Consider the following 21,063-nt stretch of genomic DNA (forward strand, 5'->3'; position numbering starts at 1 on the left):
TGTCTTGTTCGGTAGTCACCTTCCCCATTCCTCAGGAGGTTGTACCAGAATATAGCTGTGCCCTTCTTAGGCCAAATTGCAGCCCCCAGATCAGGAAAGACAGTGGCACCACCAGCTTCTACATCACTCATCTGGGAATACAAGACACAGAGCTTGGCCCTTCTACTCAATACTCTCTGCAGGCGGATTCTTTACCACAAGGGAAGCCCAAGGATACTGGAGTGGGTAGTCTATCCCTTCTCCAGCGGATCTTCCTGACCCACTGTATATACTTAAAATGTATAATTTGATAAGTTTTGACATATTATAAAGCCTTGAAGGCATCACTGCATTAAAGATAGTGAAGATATCCATCATGCCCCAAAGTTTCTTCATGCTTCTTTGTTAACCATCTCTCCCAATCCTCCTCCACATTTCTCTCTCCAGGTAACACAGGCACTTTCTGTCACTACGGATTAGTCTGTATTTTCAGGAACTTTACATACAGAAATCATATGTACTTTTTGTTGAGCTTCTTTCATTCAACATAAGGATTTTGAGATCCATCCATGTTCTTGCATGTGTCAATAATTCTTTCGTTTTTGTAGCTGAGTAGTATTTTATCATACGTGGCAGTGGTGGTTTTAGCTGCTCAGTCGTGTCCGACTCTTGCAACCCCATGGACTGTAGCCCATCAGGCTCCTCTGTCCATGGGATTTTCCAAGCAAGAATACTGGAGTGGGGTGCTATTTCTTTCTCCAGGGATCTTCCTGACTCAGCGATTGAACCTGTGTCTCCTACATTGCAGGCAGATTCTTTGAAGAATCTTAAGGATGAGTCAACCAGGGAAGCACTTTAATATGTAAATGCCACAATTTGTGCATTCATCTGTTCATGAACATTTGAATTGTTTCCAGTTTGAGGCTATAGTAAAGCTGCTATAAATGTTCATATTCAAGTCTTTGTTTGGACATATGCCCTCTTTTCCCTGGCTAGATCATATAGTAGCTATGTTGGATACATGTTTGACTTTTAAAGAAGACGCCAAACTTTTCCAAAGTGATTGTACCATTTTCCATTCCCACAAGCAAAGTATGAGAGTTTCAGGTTCTTCACGTTACTGCTGGCACAGAATGTTCAGTCTTTTTACTATTAATTCTAATAGCTGTGTACTAGTATCTCATTGTGTGTTAATTGCTTTTTCCCTGATGACTAATGATGATGAACATATATTTGTGTGCTTATATTTAAATGAATGTGCGTGAGTGTTAGTCGCTCAGTTGTGTCCAACTCTTTGCAACTGCATAAACTGTAGCCTGCCAGGCTCCTGTATTCTTCGGATTTTTCCAGGCAAGAATACTGGAATGGGTTGCCATTCCTCTCTCCAGGGGATCTTCCCAACCCAGGAATTGAATCCAGGTCACCCACATTGCAGGCAGATTCTTTACTGAGCTACCAGGAAGCCCAAGTGTGTGTGACGTGTCTGTTAAAATCTTTGTTTAACCATTCTTAACTAGGTTGGGGTGTTTTTTTTTCATATTTTGAACTTTGAGAGTTTTTCATATATTCTGAAGAAATTTCTCTATCAAATAATACATGTCCAATCTGTGGCTTGTGTCGTCAATCTTTTAATAGTAATCTTTAAAGAGTGAGGGTGGGGCGGGACAGGGACTGTTTGTTTTTTTTCTGTTGTTTTTTTTTTTGGCCATGCCATGCAGTCATGGCAGTGAAAGCACCAAGTCCTAGCCACTGGTTCACCAGGCAATTCCCCTTGAAGAGCAAATTTTTATTTTTGGTGAAGTCTCATTTATCAGTTGGTCCTTTAATGAGCATGCTTTTGGTGTCATATCTAAGAAGTCTTTGCCTAACTGGAGGTCACAAGGATTTCCTCCCACATTTTCTTCTGAAATTCTAGAAATCTAGACTTGTATTTATGTTTAAGACTATGACTGATTTTGAGTTAGTTTTTCTACATGATTTGAGGTATGCATTACAGTCCTTGTGTTTTTGGTTTTTGGTTTCCACATGTGGATATACAGTAGTTCCAGCACCACTTGTTGGAAAAGATCTTTTCTCAACTAAACTGCCTTTGTCAAAAATAAGTTATCTATAAGAAAACAGTTCCATTTACAGAAGCATCAAAAGGAAAAGAATACTTAAGTTTAAACAAGGAGAGGGAGGTGGGAGGGGGGTTTGGGACTGGGAACTCATGTACACCCATGGCAGATTCATGTTGATGTATAGCAAAACCAATACAGTATTGTAAAGTAAAATAAAGTAAAAAAATAATTTAATTAATTTAAAAAAGAAACTGGGGAAAAAAAAAAGAAACTGGGAAGAAAACAAAACAAAACAAAAAATTTAAACAAAGAGATGAAAGACTTATGTATGGAAAACTACTAAATATTGTTGCTAATATTACCCAAAGTGATATACAGACCAGTGCAATCCCTTTGAAAATTCCAATGGTGCTTCTTGCAGAAATTGAAAAACACATTCAAAAATTCATATGGAATTTCAAAGGATCCAGAATAGCCAAAACCATCTTGAAAAAGAAGAATAAAATTGAAAGACTCACAGTTTCCAAATTTCAGTTCAGTCGCTCAGTTGTGTCGACTCTTTGTGACCCCATGGACTGTAGCATGCCAGGCTTCCCTATCTATCACCAACTCCCAGAGCTTGCTCAAACTCATGTCCATCGAGTCAGTGACACCATCCAACCATCTCATCCTCTGTTGTCCCCTTCTCCTCTTGCCTTCAATCTTTCCCAGCATCAGGGTCTTTTCCAGCTCTTCGCATCAGGTGGCCAAAGTATTGGAATTTCAGCTTCAGCATAATTTCTTCCAATGAATATTCAGGACTGATTTCCTTTAGGATTGACTGGTTTGATCTCCTTGCTGTCCAAGGGACTCTCAAGAGTCTTCTCCAACACCACAGTTCAAAAGCATCAGTTCTTCAGCACTCAGCTTTCCTTGTTGTCCACCTCTCACATCCAAACATGGATGGAAAAACCATAGCTTCGACTAGACAGACCTTTGTTGGCAAAGTAATGTCTCTGCTTTTAAATATGCTGTCTAGGTTGGTCATGGCTTTTCTTCCAAGGAGTAAGCATCTTTTAATTTCACGGCTGCAGTCACCATCTGCAGTGATTTTGGAGTCCAAAAAAATAAAGTCAGCCACTGAAAATCAGCCACTGTTCCCACTGCTTCCCCATCTATTTGCCATGAAGTGATGAGCCCAGATGCCATAATCTTAGTTTGTTGAATGTTGAGTTTTAAGCCAGCTTTTTCACTCTCCTCTTTCATTTCATCAAGAGGCTCTTTAGTTCCTCTTCACTTCCTGCCATAAGGATAGTGTCATCTGCATATCTGACATTATTGATATTTCTCCTGGCAATCTTGATTCCAGCTTGTGCTTCATCCAGCCCAGCATTTTGCATGATGTACTCTGCATATAAGTCAAATAAGAATGGTGACAATATACAGCCTTGACATACTGTTTTCCTGATTTGGAACCAGTCTACTGTTCCATGTCTGGTTCTAACTGTTGCTTTGACTTGCATAAAGATTTTTCAGGAGGCAGGTCAGGTGGTCTGGTATTCCCATCTCTTGAAGAATTTTCCACAGTTTGTTGTGATCTACACAGTCAAAGGCTTTGGCATAGTCAATAAAGCAGAAGTAGATGTTTTTCTGGAATTCTCTTCCTTTTTCTATGATCCAATGGATGTTGGCAATTTGACCTCTGGTTCCTCTGCCTTTTCTAAATCCAGCTTGAACATCTGGAAGTTCATGGTTCACGTACTGTTGAAGCTTGGCTTGGAGAATTTTGAGCATTACTTGCTAGCACGTGAGATGAGTGCAATTGTGCAGAAGTTGAACATTCTTTGACATTGCCTTCTTAGGGACTGGAATGAAAACTGACCTTTTCCAGTCCTGTGGCCACTACTGAGTTTTCCAAATTTGCTGGCATATTGAGTGCAGCACTTTCCCAGCATCATCTTTCAGGAATTGAAATAACTCAACTGGAATTCCATCAACTCTACTAGCTTTGTTCATAGTGATGCTTCCTAAGGCCTATTTGACTTTGCATTCCAGGGTGTCTAGCTCTGCGTGACTGATCACACCATCGTGGTTATTTGGGTCATGAAGATCTTTTTTGTACAGTTCTGTGTATTCTCGCCATCTCTTAATATCCTTTGCTTCTGTTAGGTCCATACCATTTCTGTCCTTTATTGTGCCCATTCTTGCATGAAATATTCTGTTGGTATCTCTAATTTGCTTGAAGAGATCTCTAGTCTTTCCCATTCTATTGTTTTCCTCTATTTCTTTTCATTGACTGCTGAGGAAGGCTTTCTTACTCTCCTTGCTATTCTTTGGAACTCTGCATTCAAATGGGTATATATTTCCTTTTCTTCTTTGCCTTTAGCTTCTCTTTTCCAAACTTAAAACATACTATATAAAGTTATAGTATAATCACCACTGGTGATTCAGTGTTTAAGAATCTGCCTGACAGTGCAGGGGACACAGGTTCGATCCCTGGTCTGGAAACTAGAATCCCACTTGCAGCAGGGCAATTAAGCCCTTGAGCCACAACTACTGAGCCCATGCTTCACAACAAGAGAAGCTATCACAATGAGAAACCTGTGCACTACAACTACAGAGTAGTCCCTGGTTGCTGCAGCTAGAGAAAGCCTGCATGCAGCAACAAAGACCCAGTTTTAACTAATTATTTTTTTTTAAAGAGCAAAACTACCATCATCAAAACAATGTGGTGCTACATAAGGTTACTCCAATGGAGTAGAATTGAAAATCCAGAAATAAACTCTCATATCTATGGTCAACTGATGTTCAACAAGGATGTCAAGACCATTCCATTGGGGGAAGAATAATCTCTTCAACAAACTGCAAAGAAAACTGTATATCCACATGAAAAAGAATAACGCTCGACCCTTACTTATACTATATACAAAAATTAACTAAAAATGGATCAAAGACCTAAATGTAAGAGGAAAAAGCATAAAATTCTTAGAAGAAGCAATAGGGGCAAATCTTAATGACCTTGAATTTGACAATAGCTCCTAACTATGACAGGATCAGATATAATACAGTGCGTGTTTCCCATAAACAAGGACATTCTCTCCCATAAACTCAATACCATTATCAAAATCAAAAAATTAACATTGATATGGTACAGTTATCTAATCTAGAAACCTTAGTCAAATTTCACCCACTGTCCCACAAATGTCCTTTATATAAAAAGAAAATGTTTTCTATTCAGGCTCACATGTTGCATCCAATTTAAAAAAAATGAAAACACAGGTTTAGAAATTAGGAAGCGAAAACCCATCACCCTGACCCTATTCCCCAAAGACAAACATGGTAGACAGGTTTTACATAAATCCTTTCAGAAATTGTTTTCAATGCCTATACCAATACACAATACACATGTGTTAGACACACTTAAATGAAAATGCGACATTACATACTATCTACAGTTTGTTATTTTATTTTATTTTATTGATTTATTTTTGGCTGTTGTAGGTCTTCCTTACTGCAAGGGCTTTTCTCTAGCTATGGCAAGTGGGGAAACTCCAGTTGTGGGGCATGGGTTTCTCATTGCGGTAGCTTCTCTTGTTCCAGAGAACAGCTTCTAGGGAATGTGGGCTTCAGTAGGCGCAGCACATAGGCTCAATAGCTGTGACTTGTGGGCTCAGGCTCAATAGTTGTGGCGCGCAGGATTAGGTGCTCCATACCATGTAGGGTCTGCCTGGACCAGGGATCAAACCCATGTCCTGCATTGGCAGGCGGATTCTTTTTTTTTTTTTTTAAGGTGGAGTCTTTACCATTGAGCCACCAGGGAAGCCCTACAATTTGTTTGTAGTTAATATTTTTCCCTTTATACATCATTCTTTTTAAAGTTTGCATGCTTAGATAAATTAGATCCTAATTTAATTAATCTCATGTTGATTGCACATAATGTTTCCAATTTTTAACTGTTGCAGAAATATGATATAATAAACATCTTTATTGACCTTTAAGCACCCATGCCATTATTTCTAAAACTAATTTTCTAGACGTAAGTGTTCGTTGAGTATGTATTTTATAAATATGCTTGGAATCTATCATCTTTCTATTTTCATTAATCTTGCTTTCTTTCTCCTTCTTCCTTGTTTTGATTACCCTAATCGCCTTCTAACTGCTCTCTGCCTATAGATTTGCCCAATCCATTCCATCCTACTAAGCTGCCAGATCCAATCACTGTTCTGTTTAAAACTGCCCGATACTTTCAAGACAATTCACTGAGTGTGGCACTAAAGCTCTTCATGATTTACATTTCTTTTTGCACCTCTCAATGTTTGGTCAAGAGCGCAGTGCATTTCAGTCACACTGAATTTAAATCACACTCTCCCACCGGTGTGCCTTTTAAGCTATTTCCTTTGGTTGGCATATTCTCCAGATTAACTTCTATTCGTCCTTTCAGACTCAGCTCAGAAATCACTTTCTCCAGATGCCAGTCTGGCCTGTCCACTGTGGGGCGCTCCCAGAGTAACTTTTCCATGTCACTATCATCTGTCTCCCTGTGTTCACCTCTCCCTCTAACCAGACTGGGGCTACACTTTGCTTTGGGCTTGCCAGTCCTCCCACAGTGTCTGATATGTAGTAGGTCCTGGGTAGATATTTGATAAACAGTGGAATCAGAAAGGAAATTATCAGGGAGAATCTTACCTTGCTTCAAGTCACACTTTAGTACATTCAAACAGGAACTATATCTCAATTGGAGAAGAGAAATCTAGGAATAAAATGAAGAATATTAGTAGTACCACTAGGAACTATAGGAGAAGGAGCCATCTGATAATTATAATCAATCATCCAAAAAGCATTTCCTAAGCAAATGCCAGGGGCCAAGCACTACTCTAGACCCTGGGGACATGACAAAATAAAAAGTCATGGCTCTTTTGGAATCTATATTCTCCTGGGATACTGTGCTGTGCTACGCTTAGTAGCTCAATCATGTCCTACTCTTTGTGACCCCATGGACCGTAGCCCGCCAGGCGCCTCTATCCGTGAGATTTTCCAGGCAAGAATACTGGAGTAGGTTGCCATGCCCTCCTCCAGGAGACCTTCTCAACCCAGAGATCGAACCCAGGTCTCCCACTGAAGAAGGAATTCATAGGGCCTGGACTCCATCTTAGGCCTGTTCATGCTCAGCCACCTTTCCAATGGACTCTGAACTCTGTATTTAGTGCCTATGAAAACAGCAACCGAAGGATAAGACCCCCTCAAGACGGGAACCTTGAAGATCGTATATAGGTTACTCATCACCTAAGAAAAAACATACACTTAATCACCCCTTCCTCCAGACAGGCCATAAGTTTTTCTGTATCTATCGGAGTATAACCTCGGGTTTATTGATTACTGGCTAATTGTTTGACTGTTTGAGCACGTGAGCACATAGCACGTGAATGATGGGGTTATTGGGATTGTATTTTCCTTGGTTTATGTAAGTTTCAAGGAATTTGGAGTGGTGGGTTCAGACACGTACACATGGGGTATAAAAGATTTTCACAAAAGCTGGTCAGGGTCCTTAGCTAAGAGGAGACTCTGCCTTGGGCCTGCCGGTGTAATAAACTGCACTCCACTATCTGCATTGTCCTTCTGAGTGAGTTTGTTTCCTGGAATGCGTGGCTACAACACTGCATTTCCGGCAGATTCTTTACCATCTTAGCTACCAGCCACAGATCAAGGTGAGGATTAGGGATATAGTACAAAGATAACTTTTATCTTTCCCTTCAAAAAGCCTGTGACCTAATAAGGGAATATATAGAGATATAATTGCACACACAACAAAACAGAATATGTGATCATTCCAAAAACATTAATTCCCCTCCCAGTCGACAAATGTTATGGAACATCTATATTAGGTACCATCAGTACATGATAACAAATATGACTGTTGCCTTCAAGGCACTTCCAGTATAGTAGGAGACAAAGATGTTTTCTTAAACCTCATAAATAAATGTATTACTATTAAGTACTTTAAGTACTGTCGTATAAATCAAAACACCAATAACTATGAGAGAATATAGTTTAGGAAGGCTTCCCTGAGGAAGTAGAGAATGCTATGAGAACAAAAAGAGAGAGAGAGATCAGGACAATTTGGACAGTTTTCCTAGAGGAACAGGTATTTGAATGAGCCTTAATAGGGAAGTTTTATTCTGCAGAGATGGAGAGGAGGGGCCTTCCAGGCAGAGGAACATCAGTAAACACATTAGTATGGGGAAGCACAGGCTGGTCTTGTGTGTCTAAAGGGAAGAGTGAATGGGACACCAAAAAGGAATGATGAGGAAAAGACAATATTATGGGGAAAAGCTAGAGAGATTGATTGATTCCTCTATCCAAGAGTTTAGACTTTATCTGTTAAGTTAGTGGTTCCTCCAACCAATAGTCATATCCAACTGAATTAAAAGCTCAGAGGGAATTTTGTGGGTGAACTTCCATTGCAGGAAGTTGTCACCAGAAGATTCCATAGGAGAAGGTCTACCTTCCCTATGGCCAGTATTTTTTAATTTTAAAAGTTCTTGGGGTGATTGTGATGCTCACTCAGCCAGCTTTAGGGATCATAACTTTATATAATAGAGAACCACCAGAGGCTTTCAGCAGATTAGAAACATGATCAATCCCATGTTTTATGAAACAAAACTCTGGGGACAGAATAAAGGATATATGATCACAGACGGGGGGTTAATTGGCAGGCTATTGCAATGGGACTGCAGAGAGATGAATAGTTCTGGAATAGGCCAACAATTGTGGGTAGCAGAACACAGATGTGAGAGAATTTTCAGAGGCAGAACAACAGGGCTTGGTAACTAATTGGCTATGCGGTTAAAAAGGGGGCGGGAAGGAAAAAGATTAAGGTGTTAGGCTTGGGTGATTGAGAGCACAATGCTATGATAATGTTGCAGAGAAAAACATAATGGCCTGCCACAAAGGATCCTGCCCCTCTGGGAACTGTTAAACTAAAGTACCTTTGTTCAGCCCATGAAGAGATAATCTGACCCTGCCCACCTGTGAATGGTTACCGAAAAAGAAGAGATTAACACACCCCTTTCCACAGGTTGGCCCTTCCTGGCAGACGTTTTGCAAGATTTTCAGCCCTGAGATTTCTTTGGAAGGAATGATGCTAAAGCTGAAACTCCAGTACTTTGGCCACCTCATGCGAAGAGTTGACTCATTGGAAAAGACTCTGATGCTGGGAGGGATTGGGGGCAGGAGGAGAAGGGGACGGCAGAGGATGAGATGGCTGGATGGCATCACTGACTCAATGGATGTGAGTCTCAGTGAACTCTGGGAGTTGGTGATGGACAGGGAGGCCTGGCGTGCTGCGATTCATGGCATCGCAAAGAGTAGGACATGACTGAGCGACTGAACTGAACTGAACTGAACTGAAATTTACTTTAAAGTAATCTAGAGTTCATCGATTCAAATGCTAATCTCATTCAGTAACACTCTTACACAAACCCAGAAATAATGCTTAAACTGGGCATGCCAGTCAAGTGGCCAGTCAAGTTGACACCTTAAATTAATCATCACAGTCCCTGAGGTCCTTGAAGGCAGATGGTCTCTTTTTTTAAGCATTTTTGTTTGTAACTTTGTTTCTCTGCAGGCATTCTCTAGTTGCAGTGAGTAGGGGATACTCTCTAGTCGCAGTGCCCAGGCTTCTCATTGCAGTGGCTTCTCTTGTTGTTGAGCATGGGCTCTAGAGCACAGGCTCAACAGTTGTGGCACATGGGCTTATCTGCTCCAAAGCCTGTGGGATCTTCCTGGACCAGGGATTGAACCCCTGTCTCCTGCACTGGCAAGCAGAATCCTCACCACTGAGTCACCAGGGAAGCCCCAGCAGATGGTCTTTGTTCCCAGTATCCAGCACAGTAAACAGTTGATAAATATGGGCTGACTATGCAAGTGACCTTAATTGAGCACATCCCCATATGTGTAATCCAACTTCTATTACAATTTATTTCTATATTAATCTGATTAATTGTGTAGTATTGCAAATTTTCCTCAACAATCACATTCTCTTCCTATGGGCAATATATTACACATCAGTGATCTCTACACTGTAGCTTTTTAGACTTTTGTATTTCCTTTCCAGATTTGCTACACAATTGTAGTAGTAGTATAGGAGATGATAGTTAATTATCATGATTTGGTAAAAAAAGAGATAAGAAATTAAACCACATGTATATTTTTAAAATTTTATTTATTTATTGGCCATGCTACATGGCATGTGGGATCTTAGTTCCCTGATCAGGAATCGAACCTGTGCCCCCCACATGGAAAGCTTAGAGTCTTAAACACTGATCACCAGTGAAGCCCCCTGGTGGATTTTTAAAAATTGCTCTTAAGTTTAGTTTTTTATATTCCCACAATTAAACATTCTCAGATGCAAAACCTGGAAGGGGATACTCTTTATAAAATCTCCCTTGGAACTTAAAATTTAGATTTCAACAATTAGCAGTAAATGGTTAACATTTATCTTGAAAATATACCTTCACTCTCCTAACTGATTATGCAATCAGTATTAAATAAATATGAATTTTTATAGATCAAGACAAGCCTTTATTATTATATGCAATAAAGAACATATTCTATAGTTTATATACATATAATTAACATTTGTTTAATTGGGGTCAGATGAAACATTTTAAAACTTAAAAATGTGTTGGAGAATGTTCTCTCTTCTTTTTGTAAATTTATTTTTAATTGGAGGATAATTGCTTTACAATACTGTGTTGGTTTTTGCTGTACAACAAATATATATTTATTGAATTCCTTCTATATGCCTAGTACTACTCTGGGCATTAGGGAGATTATGATAAACTAGCAAAGGTTGTGTTTGTTTCTTATTATGGAAAAATGTAAATATATACAAAGCTAAAGAAAATAGTGGGCTTCCCTGGTGGCTCAGTGGTAAAGAATCCACCTGTCAATGCACGGGACATGAGTTCCATCCTTAGGTCGGCAAGATCCCCTAGAGAAGGAAATGGCAACCCACTCCAGTATTCTTGCCTGGGAAATCTCAGGAGACTGGCAGGCTACAGCCCATGAGGTTGCAAAAGAGTCAGACACAACTTAGCAACTGAACAACAACCAGAAAATATATTGTAAAGGACTCCTATCTACCCATCACCCAGTTTAAACAATATCAACTCATAGCCTTCTTTCATTGACAGACTACCTCTCCATTCCCTCTCATATTACTTTGAAGCAAACCCAAGACATTAGATTGTTTCATCTGTATTGGTATATAACTCTAAAAGATTATATAGCTATGATATACAATTATATATTCATTATAACCATAATATCATTTCCCCCCCTAAAAAATTAAAAATCCAATCATCTGTAGCTTACATTTTAACAGGGGAAACAAGGAAAAAATAAGCAAAAAATATTAGGTGATAATGACAACAAAAAATGCCTAGGTGATAGGATAAAGATTGATTTTTCTATTGGGTGATCAGAGAAATCCTGCAAGGTGACATTTGATGATGGATGAGCATAACAGGAGGGGGCAAGGCACATGACTGTCTAAGAGGAGGAGTCTTCCTCACAGAAGCTCCAGCCAATGTAAAGATCTGAGGCAGAGCTCAGTGTTCAAAGAACAGGAAAGAGGCCTAGGAGTCTGGGAGGATTAAGTGGAAGGAAGAGTACAAGGATATGATTTTGGAATGCTCACCTGAGGCCATGAGAAAGGACTTCAGACCTGACTCTAGGTGGGATGGGCAGCCTTTGGAGGATTCTGAGCAGGGGAGAGATATGACTTGACTTATGATTATAGAGGAGCATTCTGGTTACTCTGTTAAGAATGATGTATAGGAGGACATTTTAGAAGAACAAGTGTCTGAAACAGGGAGCCCAACTAGGAAATGATTGAAATAGTCCGGGTGAGAGCTTGTGAGACGGTCATAAAGGTCATAATGAATTAGGGTAGTAGCAGTAAAGATGGTAAGAAATAAATCATGTCTCAGTAAGTTTAAATTGACACCTAATAGAATTGGTTGATAAACCAGATGTAGAGTAAAAGATAAGAGACCAGGTAAGTCAAAGTTAACTCTAAAATGTTTACTAAAGTTTACTAAAGTGAGGAATACTGGAGGAAGACCAGGTTTGAAGTAATTGGGCATGTTAAGTTTGAGATGCCTATTACACACACATCCAAGAAAGACATCAAGTTGATAGATAGCTAATTCCAGAGTTTCTGGGAGAGATGAGGGCTGGATCTATAAATTTGGGAAATATCAGTGTGTAGATGCTACTGAAAGTCATGGGACTGAGAACACCCAGGTAGTGAGGGAAGATGAAGAAGAGGAGAGATTGGGAAGAAAACAGGATCCAGCTGAGGAGCCTAAGAGGCCAATGAGGTAGAGGAAAGCCAGAGGAGTGGACCCCAGGAGCCAGGGCTGCTGTGAGATCAGTAGGCTGGAGACTGAGAAATGCCTATCGGACTGGACCCTGTGGTGGCTACCTGTGACCTTGGCAGATGGCTTCATCGTGTGGATAAAGACGAACACTTACGGGTAGTAGACTCAAGCATGAATGGAGGTGAAGAAGTGGAAACAGGGGAGCAGAGAAGTGGGGTGGCAGCTGCAGAGGGAAGTAAAGTCAAGGGAGGTTCTGTTAGTTTTGTATTATTTATTTATTTTTTTAATTTTTATTGTTTTAGTTTTGTATTTTTTAAACTGAAGTTATTACAGCATGTTTGCATGCTGATAGGAAAGATCCAGGAGAGAGTAAAAAACATGATTCTGGAAAGAGAGGAGTAATTGCAGGAGCAAAATTCCTGAGTGGGTAAGAAAGGACAGAGAAGCTATTGCACAAGTCAGGGAGATACCCAGGAACACACCACATCCATTTCTACAGGAGAGGGAGGTGGAGTATGCAGAGAAAGATACAGGCACTTGGACAGATTTAGTGGTTGGAGGACATGGACATTCTCTTCTGTTGTCTCACCATGAAACAATAGGCAAGGATGTCAACTGACAGTGAGGATTTGGGGGATGGTGTTGGTTTGCAGCAAGCAGGAGATAAATGCAAGAGGCAATAACTATGAGACTGCAGTAGGACTGCTGGGCAGTATGGAAGGCCTGCTTGAGATGTGTGCTCTGTGAAAAATGATCTTTAAGTCAAACTTGGATGGTGGTGTTCCCCTCTTTCCACAATCCAGTACCTCTCCCAGCACTGAGGACTATATTTTGCTACAATTAGTGAGCACATCGGTTCATTGGTTATTATATAATTTATTATTCATTAACGCCCATCACCATTCATTCACTGAATCATATTTATTGAGTGCCAGGCACCACTTAAGGTATTAGGGCTACCTCAGTTGAACAAAACAAACCTCTGACCTCAGAGAGCTTCTCTTCCATATCTTAAAAGACAAGAACCCTCATCTTTGGTAAATACAACTCCTCGGTTAAAACCAGTGAGGAGGTGGCAGTTTCATATTTAAGTACTCAAAACTAAAGTCACCTAAATCCTAAAAAGAAGAATACCAAGGTGCCATGATAGATGTGGCCAGTAAAGGAGTGAAGGACATGCAGTCTGCCTCAGGGGGTGTGTCTTTCTTTCTTTCCCACTAGTGCTGGGCTAGTTCCATGGAAAGCAGCCAAGTGCAGCAGACAGGAGAATAATATGCTGGAATTTTTATCTCTAGTGTCAGAGCAAGGATTCATCATTATCTCCAGAAAAGCATGAATTAATGGACCATCATAACAAAACAGGGTCTGCTCCATCCAAATTCTCAGGACTACATAAACCCGGGAAGATACAAGTTCCTTTCAATTTAGGAATATGTCTGAAAGGCAAACAGAGCATACCCTTGAAAGGGCTTAACTGAGGGCATCTCCTCATTCTACCTTCTTTTTTTTCTTACCCGTTTTGGCCTTTTCTTCCTTCCTTCCTTCCTTCCTTCCTTCTTCTTTACTCACTAATTTTCATCTGCTTTCCATTTTTAATGAAACAAAGGCTCTTAGAACCACTAGCTCAGGAAGCCACAGTTTCACTATAGGCTGGTCCCTGGGATTCCAGGAAGAAAGCTGGCTCTAATTGAAATCATGGCTCCCTTCTGACTTTGGGCAGGAAGGTGCGAGAAGAGTGGATTGGGAGCATGGACTGTGAGTTCTCTCCAGAAAGAGATTTGGGTCCTCTTTTAGCGACCTCAGACTTCACAGCTCGGCTACAAGGAACAAGAATAAAATGCTTGTCCAGAAAAAGAAGTCAAGAGAATTCCCTGGTGGTCCAGTGGTCCAGGGGCTTTCATTGCCATGGCCCAGGTTTGATCCCTGGCCAGGGAACTGAAATCATGAAAGCCATGCAACAAGGCAAAAAAAAAAAAAAGTCAGAAATGGAGTGAATGTGCTTTGTGCTCTACTGCTCTGCATTAACAGTTACTTCTTATCTGTTGTTTTGAAAGGGGAATACTGAAACATGGCTTTTGTTCCACTATTACACAAGTAGTGTCCCCCATGCTATACCCCTCTTTGTGCAGTAGATGTCAGCCTCACACAGCCTTTCTCTTCCTAACTGCAGATTCCTAAGAAAACTACCCTCTTACCCATCCTTTCCCTGGGTAAAAAGATTAATTTCTTCTCATCTTAAGCATGAAAAACAATAGTAAACAGTGACCCAGTAAACAGTGATTCTGGAACCAGAGTTGTATTAAAGTACCTGGAAAGGACTGTGGGACTATGGGAAAAGGGTACAAGTAGAGGAGTAGGGGACAGGTTAAAACCTGTGGGTCTCACTGAACAAATATCAGGTGTGATATCAAGGTGGAGCTCTGGCACAGTTGTGATAACAACCCAAGAAGATTTGGACATGGCCCTGATCAAAGGTCTTCGTCTCTCTCAGGTGGAAGAAGCTGAGGAATCAGCAAGTAGCTGCAGTGTCCTGGGAAAAGATCTCAGTGTAAACCATTTGATATCCTGTCTGTCCAAAGGTGCCCTATCTTTGTCCTCAGATAAGACATTTCTCCGAGCCTCAGCTTCCTAATCTTTAAAAGAGGAAAAAATAATAGTCTTGTCTACCCATAGTATTTAATGAGAAAAAAAAAAGTCAAGATATTGTGCAGAAAACAGTTTGTAGATAATGTATTATTTAAATATGGATAGTAGATTCAAAGTTATAAAGGCAAATGTACATTAGTTATGAATAAAGAAGAATTCAGTGCTCAAAATTGAACCTTCAGTTAATTATTCTTACAGATTTTTCTCAACATATCACAGGAAGACTTTTCTTTCTCTCCTGAGTTCCATGTTAGCCATGTGGAATTTTGACACACTTAGGATTTATTTCACAAAAAGATCCCAACCTGGAGGGAGCCATATAATATACATGAATGGTCTTGTGGAGGGAGAAGGGGTGGAGATTCCTTTTCTAGCTTTCACATTATATCATTAGTAGATAATCATAAGCCACTTATAACCTTCAAGTGCAAAAAAAATAGAAATATTAATCTTCAACAACCCTTCTTTCCAATTGAGTGTGCTTAATTGCATTCCATGCTTGTATTTGATCCCATTCCTCTTTTAGCTTCTTAGTTCATAAATTGAGATGGCTAAAGCTTACCTTATTGTGGTCAGTTAGCACCAGTTTAGGCAAGAGACCTTGAATTCATCATATTTTTATTTTATCTCATACTAAATCTACACCTTTTGAATTGAAACATTACTGAAAGAATTCATATTTGTAAGCAGAAAGATTGGTTTATACCTTGATGTTGAAATTTGAGCAGACGTTTCAAAATGAAAGAATTGATACTCTCGGATGTCATGAGGAAAGGCCAAAAGCAATTCAAATTTTTTTCATTTCTCATGACTCATCCCCTTCTGTGAAGTTTTGGGCTATATATTCCTTGCCTTGTCTGTTCTCTGCTCCTTTTGTTAAGAAAAAAAATCCTTTTTGCATCACTACCCCCCACCTTTTTTTTTTTTTTTTGCTGAGGCTTTCAATTTATTGTATCATGAACTGCAGAAGGAGAAGCAGTTGAACTCTCAACCTTTGAAACCTCTTAATACTTGCTGAGTGGTCAAGGGAAGAAGTGGAAAAGATTGTTGATTGGACTTTACCCCATTTGGAAAAGACCTTCCTACAGCAGCTCAACCATCCCCACTTTAAGGAAATTAAGTATTTACTTTTCTTAAAATTCAAAATTTTTTGGAACATTCTGCAGAAAGTGAGGCCAAGTTCCCACACTTAGTGTCAACTTGGGAACTTTCTTTTTAGACCCACTTTAAACTCAAGTGCTTTTGCATAATGTATATAACACATTTTCAAAATAATTTCATTTTAGATTTATACTTTTGTCTGCTATATTGCTTTCTGCTGTTTTTTCAGAGTACTTTGCAATTATATAGACGTCATTGCTCTCACCTCAGGCAGGAGTTTCTGGGTAGAATTCTTCACAGAAAACTAGATACAATATCAATATGGAAGTAAGTCATCTCTTAACATCAACAATCTGCTTCATGATCAGAGAGGTGCTGATAATAACTCCCCACCTCCTCTCTGGTCTGCCCTTCTAATAATTTCATTATGCAAAACATAATATTAGAAGCTATAAAAGGCCCATTCCACCAGATTTTGTGTCATTTTTTTCCTGGGACCAGGGTTGAGGTCTTTTTTTTTTTTTCCCTGTTTCATCTAACACTAAATATTAGTAAGAGATGTGATCACTAAGGCCACCATTTCTTCCGGGTACTTCTGTTTCCACTGTACTCTTCAAGGCTGCTCACAATTATACTAAATGAACCTCTTTTCCACTAGTCTTAATTCTTTCCATTCCCCTTTCCCACCCCCGATTTCCTCCTATTTTCAGATACTCGAAGATAACGTTCCTACTGCCTTCTCTCCTTCAAATCTTCCAGACATAAATATTTTAATACATTCGCCACTGTATTTCTGATGGCATTGAAGAGTCTGCACAACCGGTCCCTTATTTATAAAGCCCACGTCTGCTGAATGACCTGTAATGCTATACTAGCTCCTGGACTCTCCCGAACAGTCGACCTGGGAGGATTTTACTTCCACTACTTACAAAGAGAAAGATGGAGACAAGGGAGAAGATCGACTAAAGAGAAATCTTTTCATCCATCTTGTCGGTGATCTTTGGGGACTGTGTGCTGCTATTTACATTGAACAGGAGGGAGGAGACGGAGGATGGAGAGCAACGCTGGAGGTGGGAGGCGGAGCTAGCCCAGCACTTAAAACCCCTCGCTAAAAGGGAAGCACGTTCGTTTGTGCTAGAGGCACTCTCCTGGAACCACCAGGGATGGCGCGGGCTGTGCCCTGAGGACTGACGGAGATCGGAAGGAGGAAAACAAGGACAAGAAAACGAGCGAGACCGAAGAGGACCTCTGGAGAAAGCGGAAGGCAGGAGACGCGAGGGGGAAGGAACCCACGCCAGGTGGAAACAGGACCCGGAGCAAATCGGTCAGGTCCGCTGAAAGAGAAGAAAGTACCGGAGGATTGCCTTTTTCCCTTTCAGTTAATGAAAACTACTTTTATCCTCATAAAAGGATAAAGGGAGGTAAAGACAATCTCTGTTTTCTTAGGGGGATAGCTGAGGGAAATCCAGACTACCTCTTTGAAGCTCTGAAATAAGCCACTGCCTGGTACACAGCGCAAAACGGTCCTGGTTTCTGAAGGATACATCCCTTTCAGGAGAATTCCAGCCGGAGTAGCTGGGGCAGTTCTATTTTTACATTTAAATGTCTGTGTCTCTCCCCCTTGCCCCCATTTTAACAACACTTTCCTTGTTTGTAAGCACGTGTGACAAGAAAGTGTCAAGACGGAATAGGAATATTTTCATCTTTCGCTTTTATCTGCCTGGGTCTTTTATTTATTTATTTATTTAAGAGGGTAGGAGTGGTCCTTACGATGGAAAAGGACGTTTCCATTTGAAAGGCTCTCTCTCTAAATATATTTACACCCATATGCATTTAGAAAGAGAGATCCCTTTCGGAGGTTGAAATCCTATTGAGAAACATGGAAAAAGGAGCCAGGCACCGGAACAACACTGAAAAGAACCACCCAGGTGGGAGCGAGTCGCAGGAGGCGGATTCTGGAGGGGGCGGAGTGGCCCTGAAGAAAGAGATTGGATTGGTCAGTGCTTGTGCTATCATTGTAGGTGAGTCCAATTCCTTTTCCCACCGACCATTCCTCCTTGTCTGGAGGTCCTCTAGTAGAACCTTAATCCCTCAGTCCCCCAGCCCCGCAAAGCACTGTTTCTGTGTCCTGCTCCCTTAGAAAAGGGTTGTCATTCACCTGTGCTTTCGCCTGCACGAACGGATTAAGTTTGAGAGGTATAGGAAGTGTTGTATATCATACATCTCTTCTCCCAAACCAGTCAGTTCTGTCCAGTGTTTGGGGAATGGAGCACTTAAGGGACACACTCCTGGCTGATGGTCAGTGTTGCCTGCAAGCTTGTTGAAAATATAGGTCTCTGGACTCTGCACTGAAAGGTTGATTCCAGTGATTTAACGTAGGACTGGGGAACCTAGATTTTTAACAGGCTTTTCTGCAGCCATCTCCTTAACAGGCTGTGGATTGGCTTTTGAGACATATTTAGGAGCTATTTGGTTTTACTTTATATGAGACTATGGGTCTAGGGGGTGTGTAATAAAAATAGCCAAAACAGCAGTATAAGGATGCCTTGCCTTTCTCTAGCTTTCCCATCTTATCCAGCACTTCCTCTTGTGAAGTAGATGTGACAGGGCTGTTATTCCCATTTCATGGGTGAGGAAATAAATTATGGAAGAAAAGAAGTGACAGATTGTACCTTTCTGTAATTGTGTAGTTGGCAGCTTCTCTCATTGCTTAGTGGAGTTGTGTAACATCTATGTCTCTTACCTCATGGAAGACCCTGTGAGGGTCTGAAGGGAAAGGGGAGTAATTAGAATGGTGAGTCTGGCTGAAGACTTTGAAACTGGGGAGGCTGAGTGTCCCCGAGAGTGCCAGTGCAGGCCACTCCAACCCTGTAACTGCACTCTACCAGGCAGGGGTCCTAAATATGGCCGTCTCTGGATAACACACAGTCCTCTTTCCAGAGAGCCCCTGTAGATGGATGCGCAATGGTTCAGTACTGCTTTTACTCCAGAAGGTGAGAGTTTCTTCTACTGTCTTTGGGAGAGGGCCTTACCTTTTCCCCAGAGAAAGGGGTACAGGACAGTCAGGCCAGATCGGTTTCTGTGCAGACTTCCTTTTGAAGGCTTGTCGTGTCCTGATGCCCACAGACCAGTTTCTCTGGATAACCCTATGGTCCTCATGGTAGCACAGAAGCATTTTGGCAACTAAGCAATGCTGACATTGGAGAACACCCTTGAAATCAAATAATATCAGTACAGTATTCAGATAATCCTCTTCACCTCTGCACCCAGGCTTCAGTGTTATCTCCACTCAGCTTTCAAAGTGGAATGCTGCTCTATCTAATTCTTTGACTCTGGTAGGTTTCCAGGCATCTACAGTTACAAGTAAAGTAATGTTATGTTAAAATATTATAGTCAAGATTTTAATCTCTCATTACCTTTTCTCTATCTCACCTTTATTGCAACTGCTCTAAAAAATGAGATCAGCAAAGTACTCAATATGTACAGCACATGCCAATTTAAGGTCTATAAATAGCCCAGAGCTGTTACCTCTTTCACAGCTTGACTGAGAGGATTAAGTATTTTCCTTCCTTTGGGAAGATTCTGATTCATACACAGATGTTTACACCCACATGCACAGGACCACAATCAGACCTCCCTTCCTGCCTCACCCACCCCTATATATATACGCAGGTATTCAAGGGTTGAGGATATTTTCCTATATAATGAGCTTGTTTTTGTCTCTTTCTTTAGTATTTTTCTATGACTGTGAAGAAATGGGAGTGTCCAGGTGTAAGAGCTATGGCTTTTAGTTGGGTGAATGCTACTATGATTTGTCCACAACCTCATGGATAGCACTTCAGTGTAAGAATAGTCCCAGTGCTCCTATTGGTATTGTAGCAGGAAGAATAATAACTGGTATTCTATCGTGAAAAGAGGCCCCAAATACATGATTTCAGAGAAATCAGGGTATTATTCCAAAGTAGAATCCTTGTAGAGTTAATAGTCATGATTGTATCTTCAGTTAAGCTGAGACACACATTTCCCCTTTAGGGTGTTGTGGGGGCAAAATCCTTTCCACTTCCCCTGCCGTGTGGCTGTTGATTTACAGATGTGCTGAGTAGCTGCCCTGTCCTCTAGAGGGGTTTCCGAGTAGATGACAGTGATTCAGGTTTTTTCAAGACCAAATGCAAAAATAGAAATGGCATTCTGCACATGAAATTCAGTGCTCTAGCGTTCAGTGTCAACACTGTGGAAGAAAGAGTTCAAAGGTATAAAGAGAAAGGAAATTTCCTAAGTGAATCAGATCACAAGGTATGGAAAAAAAGAGCAACTGCCCTAAATTGACCTCATATCCAGTTAACTTAGGGATAAGTTAACCTATGTTTCATAAAATGTTGTAAAAGTTTCATTCACAATCAGCATCGATGATTTAAAATAGGAATACTAAGGACTCCCCTGGTGGTCCCGCGGTTAAGAATCTGTCTGCCAATGCGGGGGTTATGGGTTCGATCCCTGGTTTGAGAAGATATACCATGTACCTCAGGGCAGTTAAGCCTGTGCGCCACAACTCCTGAAGCCTAAGCTCCTAGAGTCTGTGCTCTGCAACAAGAAACCACGGCAATGAGAAGCCCGTGCATCACGTGGAAGAGTGGCTTCCACTCGCTACAGCTAGAGTATGCCCATTCATAGCAACAAAGACCCAGTCCAGCCATAAAGAAAGAAATAACAGTTTTAAAATAAAATAGGAATAACAAGATGGTCGGTGTTACAGAAATATAAAATGAACCAATAGAAGATGCATGCTCTAGAATTATCTATAATCTGATCAGAGAGATAAGTTTTATATGCATTAGACAAAGAACATTGGAAATTTATGATACAGTTGAGTTACTTAAGGAGGAAAAAGTTAGGGGAATGGTGAGAAGCACAAA

The 21,063-nt window shown here is 40.6% G+C and overlaps 2 protein-coding genes across 14 annotated transcripts in view; one reads left to right on the plus strand and one right to left on the minus strand.

Moving 5' to 3' along the window:
- RNF212B (ring finger protein 212B) overlaps positions 1–17,180 on the minus strand; it is a 60,254-nt gene extending 43,074 nt beyond the window's left edge. For 4 of the 13 annotated variants that reach the window (XM_069597735.1, XM_069597733.1, XM_069597731.1 and 1 more), the window contains exons 1-2: positions 17,080–17,180; positions 6,705–6,768 (exon numbers count right to left, since the gene is read on the minus strand). The gene's annotated coding sequence lies outside the window, so the exon portion shown is untranslated. The remainder of the gene's footprint in view (positions 1–6,704; positions 6,769–17,079) is intronic. The other 9 variants (XM_069597737.1, XM_069597734.1, XM_069597743.1 and 6 more) reach the window with 4 other exon arrangements.
- A 91-nt stretch (positions 17,181–17,271) lies between these two features.
- Positions 17,272–21,063, plus strand: part of SLC7A8 (solute carrier family 7 member 8) — a 52,652-nt gene continuing 48,860 nt past the window's right edge. Inside the window, exons 1-2 of the mRNA XM_069597726.1 lie at positions 17,272–17,571; positions 17,988–18,171. Coding sequence (XP_069453827.1) covers positions 18,030–18,171 — 142 coding nt within the window. The 5' untranslated portion in view covers positions 17,272–17,571; positions 17,988–18,029. The remainder of the gene's footprint in view (positions 17,572–17,987; positions 18,172–21,063) is intronic.

The sequence above is a fragment of the Ovis canadensis genome, chromosome 7 (genome assembly GCF_042477335.2).
Source record: "Ovis canadensis isolate MfBH-ARS-UI-01 breed Bighorn chromosome 7, ARS-UI_OviCan_v2, whole genome shotgun sequence".
Lineage (NCBI taxonomy): Eukaryota > Metazoa > Chordata > Mammalia > Artiodactyla > Bovidae > Ovis > Ovis canadensis.